Source organism: Naumovozyma dairenensis, chromosome 5 (genome assembly GCF_000227115.2).
Source record: "Naumovozyma dairenensis CBS 421 chromosome 5, complete genome".
In the NCBI taxonomy this organism is placed as follows: domain Eukaryota; kingdom Fungi; phylum Ascomycota; class Saccharomycetes; order Saccharomycetales; family Saccharomycetaceae; genus Naumovozyma; species Naumovozyma dairenensis.
In genome coordinates this window covers 337,430-352,354 of record NC_016483.1, presented here as the reverse complement: position 1 = coordinate 352,354, position 14,925 = coordinate 337,430, and the positions used below count along the sequence as shown (strand labels likewise).

The following is a 14,925-nucleotide window of genomic DNA, read 5'->3' as shown; positions in this document are numbered from 1 at the left end:
TGAAGACGTGATTTTAACTAATTAGAGATGCTTGGCTAGGGTGAGGGGACCGAACTTAACTGTTTTGTTTTGTCTCAAGTATCGCTATTTGACTGGTATTGTATAAGTTTTATAAACCTTAAAATTCGATAAATGTGTCTTGGGACTAAGCGTGTCTTTTTAAGATCTCTAACTACGTAGTAGTAAAAGGATGTTTTGTTATTACTGGTAGGTGTTCGAATAAAAAGCCTTGCTCTCAAACAATATAAAGGTATAGAAATATATCTACTAATGAGAAGTATTTATCGTCATTTGGAAATCCGTTAATTATTATATAAAAATATAATACAAAATAAAAATAAGGAAATTGTGATACAATTAAGGTTACAGGAACTTTTTCACTTCAGACATTAATAATAATGAAATATCAGTAATTTTATATGATTCTTCTTATAAGAATAACCCGATCAATAACAACATTATGGTCGGATTTAAAACTTTGAGTTCATTATTAGCAGCATTGTTTGATCTAGTTGTGGAAGAAGAAGTAGTAGTAGTAGTAGTAGAGGTTGTAACAAACGAAGAAGATGATGGTGAGGAAGTTATAGATTTCGATGAAATTGTTGATGATGCTTTTCTGGATGTAATAGAAGAGGAAGGGGCATCTAATGAAGAGCTAGTTTGGATAATAGATGCGTTATTAATTGCAGTATTTTCTATAAAATCTTCTGGCAAGTAGATCGTAGAAACGGAAGCATGTGATAAAAGAGAGGAATACCATGGGAATGCAGTTATAAAGGTCTGAAATTGATTAAATGGAAATGTATTTGCAATATCAGCTTGCAAATCTGCAGTGTCAGGCAGGAATGCAATATGGTAATAATAATCAGCGATTGCCTGAGGTAAAGTGAAATGATTTTGAGCCATATACGATGTATATTGAGGTAATTGAGATCCAAAATCATCTAGGAATGCCATGAAAAATGGCATATCCACATTAGCTGCCTCTGATCGTGCAGAGACCATCTGCGCTGAGTTGGTAATTGTTTGTGATGCGAAACTTGTTACTGTATTAGTGGCTCCATTAGTAGACGTCTTGGTTACTGATGCAGCCTGTACTTTTAAAATACCTATGCAACAAATTGTCCATATGGTGATGATTTGGAAAAGATCATGAATTGTTTGCATGGTGATAGTAAAAGTTTTATGATTGAAGGATTTGACCTATTCGTATCAAGAATATATGTCTTAGCAAACAGGTGCTATAGAGACATACAAAACGTCAACAGAAAGAGCATAGTCTTTATAGAACATAATGTCGTGATCGATGGAGAAGAATAAATTTTTTGGAAAGCAAGAAAAAGAGTTTGTTTGGGTTGGAGATTACCTCAAGATTTATTTTCCTAATCTGGCGATCAATAAGATCGAGAAATTTTTCTGACATAATTAAAATACAAAACTATTTTATTTTAGAAACGAATATTCTATACATTTGAAATGGATGTAAGACAATTTACTCCACAGCTTTATTAATATGACTCTTCTCGAATCCTATAATAAGTTGTTAAGTTCTTTCGTCAGGGGAATTACCAATATGTTTGTAACGCAAATTGGGAAAACAACGTCTAATATGCGAGGTGTGAAAAAAGAAATATATTGTACAGTTTAATAAAAATTATATAAATATTTCGAGAGTTTGATTTAGTTGTTCTAAACCATATCTAGGTCTATAGATTTAAGGATGGGATAGTATTAGCTGAATACTAGTTGTACCCAGATCAAGTATAACGAGGATCATAATAAGGTGTATTACCCGCATATGCGACAAACTGGGCTTGACGATCTTTTGAAGAACTACTAATGATAGATGTTTTAGAACCTTTAGATATTCAGCTTATTATTCTCCCTGTTTATTATATAAAATAAGTAACCTAATAAAGGAAAAATTATTTTTATTATTTTTGGGGTATCAGTTTATATGTTGGGTATTTATACGTAACCTATTATTTATGATATATAGACAAGAAAAATATATGCTATTGCGGTGGTCATTGAAATTAGAAAATCAAAAATTAATTAATACAGTTTAAGTTGTCTATAGGATGAATGCCATGAGTCCCATTAATGATGTAAAGAAAATGGGTATCGTAACTATGTTACCATCCCCTCTACTTGATGAGAATGAGGCATTTGTTGATGTAGAGTTTGCATTTGATGTATGTTTCACTATATTCTCCCTCGTAGGACTTGATACTTTAGAATTAACAGAAGAACTGATTGAATTTTCCTCTAAGTTTGATGAAGATGCTAATGTATTTGTTGAGAATTCAGAAGATATCTTACCTCTGATCGTAGATGTTTTTATTGAAGAGGCAGATGATGCGTCCATAAGTTGCGATAGAAGAGCATCTTCAGAATAACTTAATGATGCTTGGGTAGCTGTACGTGTAGAATTATAAGTTGAAGGAAGATGAAGCAAATAAGTATTTGACTGAACATTTTGGTCGAATATGTACACTGTACCCGAGGTATCAGAGTCTGATTTTCCTTCCATTGCGCCCAAAGTAATCGTCTGGGCGAAGCTAACCATCGTCCAAACTTGGATTATAAGCAGTAATATATGTAATTTCATATTGTTATCTTTTATTGGATCTTAATATTGACTAAATATTTTGTTTTGTTTTTCGTTGTTAATTTCCGTTTACCTTTGCAGATAACTGTTTCTCAACCAGGCGGGAACTTATTAATTTTCGTAAAAGACAGTAGTAGTATTTATATTTGTAGGAAGTGCCAAACAATGTAAATACTCTATTTTATTGTAATGTGCCTTCAGCAACTAGCTTCAATGTTTTATCTGTATTAGAATTCAGAATTCAGAAAGATCGAAGGTTTTTGAAGAGATGATTTTGATGAATGATTCCATTCCATTGAACAACGAAAAGCTTTCCAAAGTACGTCATTTTTTCCCGACATTTTTGACATCGGAACAATTCTCGAACTCGCAAATTCTCGAGAACATACAAAACAAACGGAAAGCAAAGCAAAGCAAACTTTCGCGCCAACGAGCCGTCTCCGGCTGTTCCGGTTACGTAAGTATGTGGGTGCAGGTGCATGGCGTGTCCGCCGCTCCGTTTAGTATAAACTTACAGACCTTCCGATATTGAAGCCCTTTTAAAACACATCTGATACAGAGGATTACCCATAATTCGCGATTATTAGAACAATACTGTGACGTTATTGAAGTTATTTTTAGACAAAGCGTGCGCTGATGTTTTGTGGAGCATATTCTCTTGCTCTCCCCCTGTTTAATTTTCATTTTCGTGAAATTAGTCGAATGTTCTTTTCCTACCGAGGATATGAGTTGCCTGTGGAAATGAATGCGAAGCCTGGCCATATCTTTGGAATCAACCCCACGATAAGGAATGAATCATTTTTTGAAATAAAACTTCTAAGAATGTTGGAATCTTTTGACATAACCAGGAACCATTATTTCTTTTTATAGAATTAATTCGGCATATCGTGTATACTACTATGAAGCCTAGGTGATATTTCTCGACGTGATATATTGGATGCTTTGAAAGAAATTAAACGTCGTTTGTATTTGGTTTGTAATTTGTTAGCTAATCATGCAATCCTATTGTTTGAGTAAATATGTAACTATGGATGAAGACAGTTACTTAACCTCATGATAGCTGCAGCACCAACATAAATGTATATCAATTCTTAACTGTCGTATAGAAGAGTTATTACAATACCAATCTACAATCCGGAACTAGCAACAGCAAGACTGATAACTCCAGAGCACAAGAACAAACGGGGGCCCGTGGCTATAGGTGCTCACCTTTTAAATCGTGGTTAAGTAAATTATGTCTAATCACGTACTAACTGGTCTCCCAACTCGAACTCCCTTTAGGTGCTTAATATACAGTATGATATTTAACCCTTTTAAGGTTCAATAACTTGCCTAATAGTAACCTTATCCTTAATTGGAAGTAGCTTAATCTAACATAACATTGTTTATATTTCGTTGGCAAATTTATCTAAAATTCACCTATATTTTTTTAAATTTAATTATTCATCTGACAAAGAGGTTTCAAAAATAAACCAATTATGTGGAATCTTTAAGTATGTTAATAAGAAAAGAACTATAAATGGTTACTACCAAAAGCGTTTTAAGCCAAAGTAGCAGCTCCAAAATTGTTCAATCCCAAATTCTAATATAGAGCGCGTTCTTTTTTATTCTTATTTAAACATAAGATAACAGTCAAGAACCTATACACGCTTATATACTATCTTAAAAACTAAGAGTAGAAAGACTTAAGAATGTGCTTCTTAATTTAACCAAGTCGATGGTTACACACACTTGGTATTCCTCAGCCAAGCGCCAACTAAATGGAGCAAACTTAAAAAGAGTTAAGTGCCCATAGTACTTTTTTACTGACGATATTCATTTTTCTATATTTTAAGACGTTGGAATATACAGATCTCCATTTGTTGATCGAACCTTCTCTGAGTGTCACAATGTAGCGGAAAGTGTCACATTTAAATATTATTTCCCAATTCGTGACGCGGACCCGTGGCACACGATATGGAAAATTTTAAAATTTCCATATACCACGTAGCAATTTGCACGAGCGACAAACAAACAACGAACAACAAACAAACAAACAAACAATAGTAACATGGATTACTTTAAAGCTTAACCACACATCTCAGTGACTTCAAACTTGAATCTTCCTAATCCTATAGGTCTGTGTCTGCTTCCATTTCATACAACTGAGCTACCAACTTCTTTGCTAATAAGGAATTGTCCGTTCTCTTTATCTTTCCCTTTTTTTGTCAAAACTATAACCCACAAAACCTTTATAAAATGTCTCACGAAGGTGAAGAAGATCTATTAGAATACTCTGATAACGAACAAGAAATTCAAGTCGATGCTACCAATGCAGCTACTGAATCTACTGAAGGTGCTGCCGGTGCCACCGATGCTTCCGCTACCACTGAAGGTGACGCTGCTGCCACGACTGGCGCCGATAAAAGGGTTCCTACGTTGGTATCCATTCCACTGGATTCAAAGTATTTCTTATTAAAACCAGAATTATCAAGAGCCATTATCGATTGTGGGTTCGAACATCCATCTGAAGTTCAACAACATACTATCCCACAATCTATTCACGGTACAGATGTCTTATGTCAAGCTAAATCTGGTTTAGGTAAGACCGCTGTCTTCGTATTATCTACTTTACAACAATTAGACCCTGTCCCAGGTGAAGTTGCTGTTGTTGTCATTTGTAACGCAAGAGAATTGGCTTACCAAATTCGTAACGAATATCTAAGATTCTCTAAATATATGCCAGATGTTAAGACCGCTGTCTTCTATGGTGGTACTCCAATTAATAAAGATGCTGAACTATTAAAAAATAAAGATACAGCTCCACATATTGTGGTTGCCACTCCAGGTCGTTTAAAGGCTTTAGTTAGAGACAAATATATTGATTTATCACACGTAAAGAACTTCGTCATTGACGAATGTGATAAAGTTCTGGAAGAATTAGATATGAGAAGAGATGTTCAAGAAATCTTTAGAGCTACTCCAAGAGATAAACAAGTAATGATGTTTTCAGCCACGTTATCTCAAGAAATTAGACCAATCTGTAGACGTTTCTTACAAAATCCATTAGAAATCTTCGTGGATGATGAAGCTAAGTTGACATTACATGGTTTACAACAATACTATATCAAATTGGAAGAACGTGAAAAGAACCGTAAATTAGCACAATTATTAGATGATTTAGAATTTAATCAAGTTATCATTTTCGTTAAATCTACAAATAGAGCAAATGAATTAACTAAGTTATTAAATGCATCTAACTTCCCTGCTATTACGGTACACGGTCATATGAAACAAGAAGAACGTATTGCTCGTTATAAAGCTTTCAAAGATTTCGAAAAGCGTATTTGTGTTTCTACTGATGTTTTCGGTAGAGGGATCGATATTGAACGTATTAATTTAGCTATTAACTACGATTTAACTAGTGAGCCAGATCAATATCTACATCGTGTTGGTAGAGCTGGTAGATTCGGTACTAAAGGTTTAGCCATTTCTTTCGTTGCTTCAAAGGAAGAAGAAGAAGTGCTAGCTAAGATCCAAGAACGTTTCGATGTCAAGATTGCTGAATTCCCAGAAGAAGGTATTGATCCATCAACTTATTTGAACAATTAATGAGAAGAAATCTATGCTATATGTATTGTTTATGTTGGAACTGCGAATAGATAGAAACAAAAATAAAAATAAAAATTCTTAAATGTCGAATGCAATGGCATTCTCCTAATATTTTAAGATCTTAGTTCGTGGTCTCATGCATAAACTTCTGCATCTATGTAATGACTATATATATATATTTTTGGTATAATAATTTTTTTGTTTATTTATTTTATTTGAGACATGAGTTACATAAGATGAAGTGAAGTGCATTATTCTTATTTGAACCTCGCTTCATCATGTAGTCGTTGTATCGTGCCAAACTGTCCAAATCTAACAAATTGAATATTAATACTTCAGAAACCCAAACAGCTTCTCTAGATATGATACTATGCTTTTATTCTAGTTCTGTTGCATTTGGATCAACTGGTGAAGGATCTGATTCTTCTAATATAGTATGTGCATCTGAACATCCTTCTGATTCCTCATTAAGTACCCTTGTGGCTAAGACACCAAGCGTTCTCAATTTGTTCGTCGGTGTACTGCCTGTATATTGACTTGAATAAATTTCGGAATTAGACGATATAGATTCCTTACGGTCAACAGACGGCGACAGGTTTCGTAAATTATCTTTTACGGAATTATCGTTCAGAATTTTTGTTAGTCGATTAATTTCTTTGTTCTTACTTATGATCCTTTTCTTATATTTTCGTATTTTCATATCTTTTAATCTCAAGTTTCGTAACAGTTTCTCCTTCTCTAGGTAAGATTGATATTTCATTTGATCGAATTGTTCTTTATGTAACTTTCTTTCAACTTCGTTGTTTGATTTCAACGATTTCGCATTATTTTCCAAAAGCATATTCCTTAGCTTCTTCTGATTGAGCAATTGCTGCAATCTCCCTAATTGCTTATTTAAGTGAACTATAGTAGCAGAGGCTTCATCCGCAGATAATACCTGGTTTTCAATACCTGGTTTTGCTTGTGCATGATGGGATATGCTGCCCTTCACATTTACTGGCGTATCGTGTAATTGTTTGGTATCATCTGTGCCCGATATTATTACTTCTGTAAACGTTCCGACAGTACTACATGCTTCATTAGTTTGAAGGCCTGTCATTGTAATAATTAGTTTGGTTTGATAATGGCCAAATCGTCATAATTAGGAACTTCAGGAATCACAAAATAAGTTATGTTTTAGAAACTAGTCTATTTTTACGTGTCTTGTTTTCGTAGTCAATATATTCTAAACAAGTCCGCTTACGCGTCGCGTCAGAGGATTCAAATAAGGAACATCAACAGTTCATCCGCTGAAACATGCCTAGTTGTCGAAGTACCGATACAATTGAAAGCCTGCAAACGTGTCCTTATTAAGAGACCACTTCCAGTTATTCTTAACTGTATATCCTTCTTTTTCTTGTTATAATATCCTTTAGTAAGTTAATGTCGTTATTCATTTGGTTCTTCTCCGTAGACTGGGTATACGACATAAACCACTCTTAGTTAAGTTGTAAAAGATCTTATATAGCTCATATCTTAACCAATTATATAAAGTATCGACCTTTATTAAAGTAAATATTCATGCTGAAAAATATCTGCAGCGAAGTTTTTACTTAGATCAGAAATGGTTTTTACTTTACGATCTTCATATCCTAGTCTAACACAGATGGAAAGAGAGTCACCTAACATGCATATACTGTAGATCGTATGAATTGCGGTGAAGTAAATGTTAAAAGTATATTCAAAATAATACTCTAGTTCTACCTACTAATTCTATATTGAAATGAGGTATACATCATTTTTTTTTAATATTTGAAACGTTTCACCAATAATATTAAGATATACAATATATTATGTAAATTAAAGGTTTAATACAGAAAAGAATGCCATATAATGATGGAAAAAAACACATAATGGAATATAATATTCTTAACGGTAAGATTTTTGGAATCTAGAACGAGCACCCTTACCACCGAATTTCTTTGGTTCAGGTCTTCTAGCATCAGCAATCAACAAGGTTCTGTCGTAAGAAGTGAAAGCCTTCTTCAATTCATTCTTGGATTGTTCGTCAACGAACTTTTGATGGTAGGAAACTAAACCCTTAGCAATGGCTTGTCTAATAGCGTAAACTTGAGAGACGTGACCACCACCAGTGACTCTAACTCTAATGTCAATGTTGGAGAATTTGTCCAAACCAACTAATAATAGCGGTTCGTAAACCTTGAATCTTAAGATTTCTGGTTCAACCAAAGTAATTGGGGAACCGTTAACCTTGATCAAACCCTTACCGGCCTTAACGTGGGCAACGGCAGTAGCAGACTTCTTCTTACCAAAAGTCTAAATCAAATTAAAATCAAATAAAAATAATTTATTAATTGTTAGTAATTGCACAAACGTTTTCGATCGAAAAATATAAAATCATTGATACAGTCAATATTGAACGTCTATGAAGGTGATCAACTATTTGATTTCAATTTCCATTTCTCTCACCGTCAATAGATATACTTGGTATATATTTAGATCTAACGTAGACATCTTGTTTTACAAGGACACCGTTTTTTTCTTAATACTGTCACGGTATATTCAATGATTGTAGATGTTCTTAGTCGCCTAACTTCTGGTACGCAATTTAATGTTATCTCATAAATATCATTCTACTTATAATTAACGAAATTGTATATTCCTCTTGTGTACATCCGATTTTGGTAAATGTTTGACTCTAATTTATCCATTTTGCTCATTAATTATTACTGCCTATTTCATCAAAAATTGGTTCATATTGATCAATATCTTTTTTCTTCAAATTATGACATACTTGGACACTTGGGACGGTAGACATCTTTATGCTTATTCTCTTGCTCTATTGGGTCCTTTTAGACGTTATATGGTTTATTGAAATCAACCTTATTTTTATTGAATATTTACCCTATACTATTAGTATGTATAACAATCAAGAGTTGGAAAGTTAGGCGGAGCTCTGTCTACGGTTGAGAGGGGCCCTTCTCGAAGGTAGGCAGAGAATGATGAAATTCCAGAGGTTCCAGAAGGACCTCTCCTTGGCCTTGACCGCCCGTCCATTACTAGATAAAGGTGTGGAACTTTTCCATGATTTTACATTCAGAATGATCAATATGTTTGGGTGTAATGGGTGTACGGATTACTATGTCTTACTTTAGCCTTTTATATTTTTGTTTCTTCTAAAAGATATGACGGTGTTTTTTTCAGCACCCACACATGTTATATAATGATCAACAAATTTTTTTTTTGAATTTCTTTGAGAAAATTAGAAAAATTCAATACAGAATTGTAGTTGATTTTCTAAACGCGTGAACTTTTAGAAGTTGTAGTCTGTGTTTCTTAGAGGGGCCAGTACCACTTTACGTGCGCTGTAGCGGAGCAAGCAATAGTGAGAGATCAACATTGAATTTGAGCAAATGTATATAGAAAAGGGCTATTATAATAGATAATAGTGTCTAATGAGTTTTATTAATAGGGCAAGGTAAAAATAACGAAAAATGGGTATGTGAAGAATACAACTGATAATGAAAATGATGTGTTAATAATCCAAATGATGACCTCTAACAGGAATAAATGAAAAGTTGGTATATAGAATGAGGGAGATTGCTGCAGGAGAATATACCTGTAAGCTTGAAAATAAACATTGTCAAGTATGAAAAGGAAATGGACAAAGAATGGACAGCACCATGAATCCATAATATCGAAATATTATTGAATGTTTTTTCAACGTTGAGTACCAACACATAAATCCCACGGTAAAAAAGAATTTACGATTGAAAACATGCGCATAATGATAAATAATTCCAGCTTAGGGAAGGCAACACATCTGTAAAATACTACATGGAAAAATAAGAATGATTACTAACAAACTTTGGAAAATTTACAATGAATTTTATTTTAAATAGCTATCTCTAAGAATTTACCAATTTTAAAAAACCATTTCAGAAAGCACTGGCAAGAACGTGTCAAGGTCCATTTTGACCAAGCCGGTAAGAAAGTTTCTAGACGTAATGCTAGAGCTGCCAAGGCTGCCAAGATTGCTCCAAGACCATTAGACTTATTGAGACCTGTTGTCAGAGCTCCAACTGTCAGATACAACAGAAAGGTTAGAGCCGGTAGAGGTTTCAGTTTAGCTGAAGTTAAGGCTGCTGGCTTAACCGCTGCTTACGCCAGAACCATTGGTATTGCTGTTGACCACAGACGTCAAAACACTAACCAAGAAATCTTTGAATTGAACGTTCAAAGATTGAAGGAATACCAATCCAAGATCATTGTTTTCCCAAGAAACGGTAAGGCTCCAGAAGTTGAACAAGTTTTATCTGCTGCTGCCACTTTCCCAATTGCTCAACCAACTACTGATGTTGAAACCAGAGCTGTTGAAGATAACGGTGAATCTGCCTTCAGAACTTTGAGATTAGCCAGATCTGAAAAGAAATACAGAGGTATTAGAGAAAAGAGAGCCAAGGATAAGGCTGAAGCTGAAGCTGAAAAGAAGAAATAGATACCTTAAGCACGATTATATATTAATTTATATATTACCGATTTTTATTTCTGAAATAAATTTATGTACAATTTTATAATGGGAAGCCATCACTAATAATAATTCCAAACCTTTATTAAATGTTTATTTGAAGCAATATCTTTAATCTATGTCACTTATTTTGGCCATTTCAGGTTTACAGTAGTTCAGGAGTATATATCGTACTTATTGTTATCATACGGGACCATTTTTAGATCATGACAAAAAAATACCGTCTTACTGTTACTACTTTGAAGTTTTAATTAACTCTATAGAAGAATTCTGTTAAATCCTAAAAGCTCTGCATTATTGTTTCATAACCATTAAATTTTCAAAGTACATCATCGGTTTATAAATTTAAAACTACTTAAAAAAACTAAGTGAAATAACAAAAAAATGTCATGCTGTATTATAGTATGTAAGAAAGGTTATAAAAAGATAGATATATATAATCATTGACTTTAAGAAATCATAATTTCTTCCCTTAATCGAACAAACCGAAACCCATGTCATCATCGGATTCTTCCTTAGCTTCTTCTTCTTCCTTTTCTTCAGCAGCTTCACCAGCGGCACCGGCAGTAGCAGAAGAACCAGCAGCACCAGCTGGAGCAGCAGCACCAGCAGAGAAGCTGACCATCAATTCCTTCAAGTTTTGGTTCAACAAAGCCTTGGCAAAAATGTCAGCCCAGATACCTTCAACTGGAACGTTAGCAGCTTCAGTCAAAGTGATTAACTTTTCAGAAGTGATTTCAACTTCAGCATCAGCCAAAATCAAGGCAGCGTAAGACAAAGCAGATTCAGTAGACATCTTTCTTAGTTGTGTAGAGATAATCGATTTAAGCTGATTGGAGCAGACTATTTCTTTGATTTCTTGTTACAAAATAACAAATCTTAAATTGGAAATGAAACTTTCTTGAAATATACGTTAATATAGTTTAAGAGGAAGAAGTTGAATTTGTATCAAATACTTCCTTCCAGACTAAAATTTTTCATGAAATTGCAATTGCGTCCTGTCAAATTTTTTTCCTCATTGAAAATTGCATCGTGAGAAACGATTGTCTGAAAAAATGAAAGACTGCGCAGGCTTACGGTTGCAGAGGAGTGACACTGTTTCCCGTCACTCCGATGACTGTGTCACCATTACGGAAAAAAATTGTATGTACATTTGTCTAGCAGAAAACCTCGACGTATGTACATAAACACAATTTATAGTAAATACATACTATATAGGGAATTCTGAAGAAGGGAAGGGTCCTTTCATATTCAACCTCTATAGATAGGTTTCTAGGTATTTACATACTCTTTTCTTGGTTGATGTACTAGTAACACTACGGTTGTTTGTAATGCATCTCCGGAGGCGTTGCCTACATACTTTAATACTGCTTCTCCTGTCTCTATCCCACTGGAGCCGTTTGTCCTTCTATATATGTAGCTTTTTGCTAGTCAATCTTTCTTGCATTATTACCTGGTCTTATGAGAAGTAATACCTTCTGCAACCTCTAATTTTCAGCCAAGATAAGAAAGATACTTTAGGCAGTCCTGAATGTTTGCGAGCTAATATCCTACATTAAGTAGTTAACCAGCGTGGATAGCACGATAGTCAATCGAATCAGAACTTGTAGTAGTATTCATCTAGACATACTCTTTGCTCCCTTAGTTTTGTAATTGTTTGTGAAAGTGAATAAGAACCTGGTTTATCTCCTAACGTCAGAAAGTACCAGTTATAGAAGTACCCTTTAACAACGCAGAGAAATAACATTAAGATTAACTCTCTTTACTTCAGGTTGGTTTGAGTAATCTTACAATTAGAGTAATCTGGATTTATCGATTGAGCATAAAAATTAAAAAGTCTCTAAAACAACATATAGTAACTGTAGTATAGTTTCAAGTCGTGACTTTTTGTCTTTCGTAAAACTTAAAAGTCAGATTCAGGTGTTTCACCAATACGAGGACGTTTATTTCGAAGAGAACCATCAGAATTCGGAGTTTCCGTCACGTAATCAGAATAGGGGCTCTCTAAGGCTCTCTTATATTTCTCCTTTTCCTTTTTCCAAGTATCGACTAATGCCTTTGGCACGTCCATCGAAGGGAGCATTACTTCTATCATTCTAATTCTATTATCTACTGCAAACTCTGGGTCTCTTAGCATATCTTTCATATCTCCTACGGTAATAATCTTTCTTGTATCCGCATCAGTAGCATTGAAGGTGTTCATAAGATTCAAATAATCCCATTGCTGAATATCATAATAACTAGCATCAGATCTATGATGTAAAATTCTGTCAACAGAATACCCATGATTATTTAATATAAAAATATACGGTGTCAATTTCCATCGTACTATTGTTGAAAGTTCTTGCATTGTTAATTGGAAAGCCCCATCACCTACAAACAAGATAACTCTATGCTTCTCGGACTTTTGTGTATGATGATGGAAATCATGGTTATGGTCTCTTTGAAATTCCTGAACTGCAAATAAACTACCTAAACATGCGCCTAAGGAATACCCGACGGACCCCCATAATGCTTGAGATATACCTTGTGCTTCATTAGGGAATCGCGTTTGATTGATCCCGAATGCAGATGTACCAGTTTCAGTAATTATTATGTCACCTTCTTGAAACCAATGAGAAATTTCATTCCAAACCCATTCTTGTCGAAGTAATTCATCATCGGGTAATTCACGTTTCGGTATTATCATTTTTGGAGTTTCTTTTGGAACATAATTAATTTGAGATTCATCTAAATTTTGTAATAAACTTTGTAATAATGGTTTCAAGTACACATCTGGGTATGTAGCATTATTGAATTTAATACTATCGGAATATAATAAAGCACGATTTTTCGATTTATACCCAAAATGGAAAGTAGATGTATTGAAAGCAGCTAACATACATCCCATTACCATTAGGAAATCAGCGAAATCTACCACTTCCCTAACAGATGGCGAAGATATGGATCCCGTGAATACACCTTTAAAATTAGGATTATTTTCATCAATGGCTCCTTTCCCCATCGGAGTTACGAATACTGGGAATTTAGTCCTTTGTATGAATTCTTCCATTTCATCTATACACCCATGTCTAATTATACATCCATCAACAATAATGACAGGATGAGTACTTTTATAAATTTTTTGCAAAAGTAATTGAACGACATCGTTGCCAATATCGTTTAAATTCATATCTGGACTTAAAGTCAACGGTACATTCAAATGCAATGAACGAACAGGGATATCCACTTGATTTACAGGTATCCCAATATATACAGGTTTTTGTCTTTTCCATGCGATTTCAATACATTTATCCACTTCCATGAAACAAAGGTCCGTATCATTAATAATAACAGTATGGCATGCTACTTCACTAGCGATCCTCCAAAACACGTTATAATCCCCATTCCCCAAAGTATGATGTAACAACAATTGCTTTGTTTGAGCACTCGTTGGTGGCATTCCCACAATATGTAATAATCCAACATGTTCAGCGAATGAACCAGCTACACCATTAATTGCAGATAATTCCCCGACCCCAAAAGTGGTTACAAGAACACCTAATCCTTTCAATCTTGAATAACCATCTGCAGCATATGCAGCGTTTAATTCATTGGCATCACCTGCCCAACGTAATTGCGGGATCTTATATAATTTATCAATTAATGGCATATTGAATTCACCGGGGAGACCAAAGATTGTTTCAATTTTCAGTTGTTTTAATCTGTGAAAGATATATTCTGCTATCGTGATATATGATGGGATATCATTTGTGTTTGTGTATGACATGGGAATGAGTTGAGGAAAGAAAGAAGAACGAGCGAATTGATTAATTGATTGCCTTTGTATTGACAATACTTCTCTGATAGGTTTAGTCTTAATACAATTGAAAAAAACGTCGAACGGGGTTTTAGTTATTGTTTTAGAAGCGAACGGAAGGATCTTTCAAATATGTGTATGTCATGTGTTGTATGTATCCATTGTCGGGATCGATGTTCAGTACCATGCTTTGCTGTGACGGAGTTTTCCTTTCCTGTTATAATAATTGTATTTTTCATCGCATAGTTAAACTTTTTCTATAAGTTTCCTTTAATCCCATATAGAACTTACACAGAATATTTGAGAGTCTACGTAATAACAGAAATTACATAAAAGGACAGTATAAAGAACACATCTTGTTGGGCAAAGAATATCAGTGCTAACGGTGGGATGAAT

At 34.3% G+C, this 14,925-nt stretch overlaps 8 protein-coding genes across 8 annotated transcripts; 2 read left to right on the top strand and 6 right to left on the bottom strand.

The window, feature by feature from the left end:
- Positions 1 to 429: 429 nt before the first annotated feature.
- AFB1 (Afb1p) lies at positions 430 to 1,167 on the bottom strand (the record flags this gene model as incomplete). The annotated part of the gene is made up of 1 exon (XM_003670188.1): positions 430 to 1,167. The coding sequence occupies one exon, from the start codon at positions 1,165 to 1,167 to the stop codon at positions 430 to 432; it is 738 nt and encodes a 245-aa protein (XP_003670236.1).
- A 907-nt stretch (positions 1,168 to 2,074) lies between these two features.
- NDAI0E01760 (uncharacterized protein) lies at positions 2,075 to 2,611 on the bottom strand (the record flags this gene model as incomplete). The annotated part of the gene is made up of 1 exon (XM_003670187.1): positions 2,075 to 2,611. One exon carries the CDS (start codon positions 2,609 to 2,611, stop codon positions 2,075 to 2,077), a length of 537 nt encoding a protein of 178 aa, XP_003670235.1.
- Positions 2,612 to 4,849: 2,238 nt separating this feature from the next.
- SUB2 (ATP-dependent RNA helicase SUB2) lies at positions 4,850 to 6,202 on the top strand (the record flags this gene model as incomplete). Its single annotated transcript, XM_003670186.1, has 1 exon — positions 4,850 to 6,202. The coding sequence occupies one exon, from the start codon at positions 4,850 to 4,852 to the stop codon at positions 6,200 to 6,202; it is 1,353 nt and encodes a 450-aa protein (XP_003670234.1).
- Positions 6,203 to 6,578: 376 nt separating this feature from the next.
- Positions 6,579 to 7,301, bottom strand: NDAI0E01740 (uncharacterized protein; the record flags this gene model as incomplete). Its single annotated transcript, XM_003670185.1, has 1 exon — positions 6,579 to 7,301. One exon carries the CDS (start codon positions 7,299 to 7,301, stop codon positions 6,579 to 6,581), a length of 723 nt encoding a protein of 240 aa, XP_003670233.1.
- An 809-nt stretch (positions 7,302 to 8,110) lies between these two features.
- Positions 8,111 to 9,020, bottom strand: RPS16B (40S ribosomal protein uS9; the record flags this gene model as incomplete). The annotated part of the gene is made up of 2 exons (XM_003670184.1): positions 8,111 to 8,518; positions 8,997 to 9,020. The coding sequence occupies 2 exons, from the start codon at positions 9,018 to 9,020 to the stop codon at positions 8,111 to 8,113; spliced, it is 432 nt and encodes a 143-aa protein (XP_003670232.1).
- Positions 9,021 to 9,696: 676 nt separating this feature from the next.
- Positions 9,697 to 10,700, top strand: RPL13A (60S ribosomal protein eL13; the record flags this gene model as incomplete). The annotated part of the gene is made up of 2 exons (XM_003670183.1): positions 9,697 to 9,700; positions 10,105 to 10,700. The coding sequence occupies 2 exons, from the start codon at positions 9,697 to 9,699 to the stop codon at positions 10,698 to 10,700; spliced, it is 600 nt and encodes a 199-aa protein (XP_003670231.1).
- Positions 10,701 to 11,202: 502 nt separating this feature from the next.
- RPP1A (ribosomal protein P1) lies at positions 11,203 to 11,526 on the bottom strand (the record flags this gene model as incomplete). The annotated part of the gene is made up of 1 exon (XM_003670182.1): positions 11,203 to 11,526. The coding sequence occupies one exon, from the start codon at positions 11,524 to 11,526 to the stop codon at positions 11,203 to 11,205; it is 324 nt and encodes a 107-aa protein (XP_003670230.1).
- Positions 11,527 to 12,633: 1,107 nt separating this feature from the next.
- On the bottom strand, positions 12,634 to 14,499 carry THI3 (branched-chain-2-oxoacid decarboxylase THI3; the record flags this gene model as incomplete). Its single annotated transcript, XM_003670181.1, has 1 exon — positions 12,634 to 14,499. The coding sequence occupies one exon, from the start codon at positions 14,497 to 14,499 to the stop codon at positions 12,634 to 12,636; it is 1,866 nt and encodes a 621-aa protein (XP_003670229.1).
- Between the last annotated feature and the right edge of the window lie 426 nt (positions 14,500 to 14,925).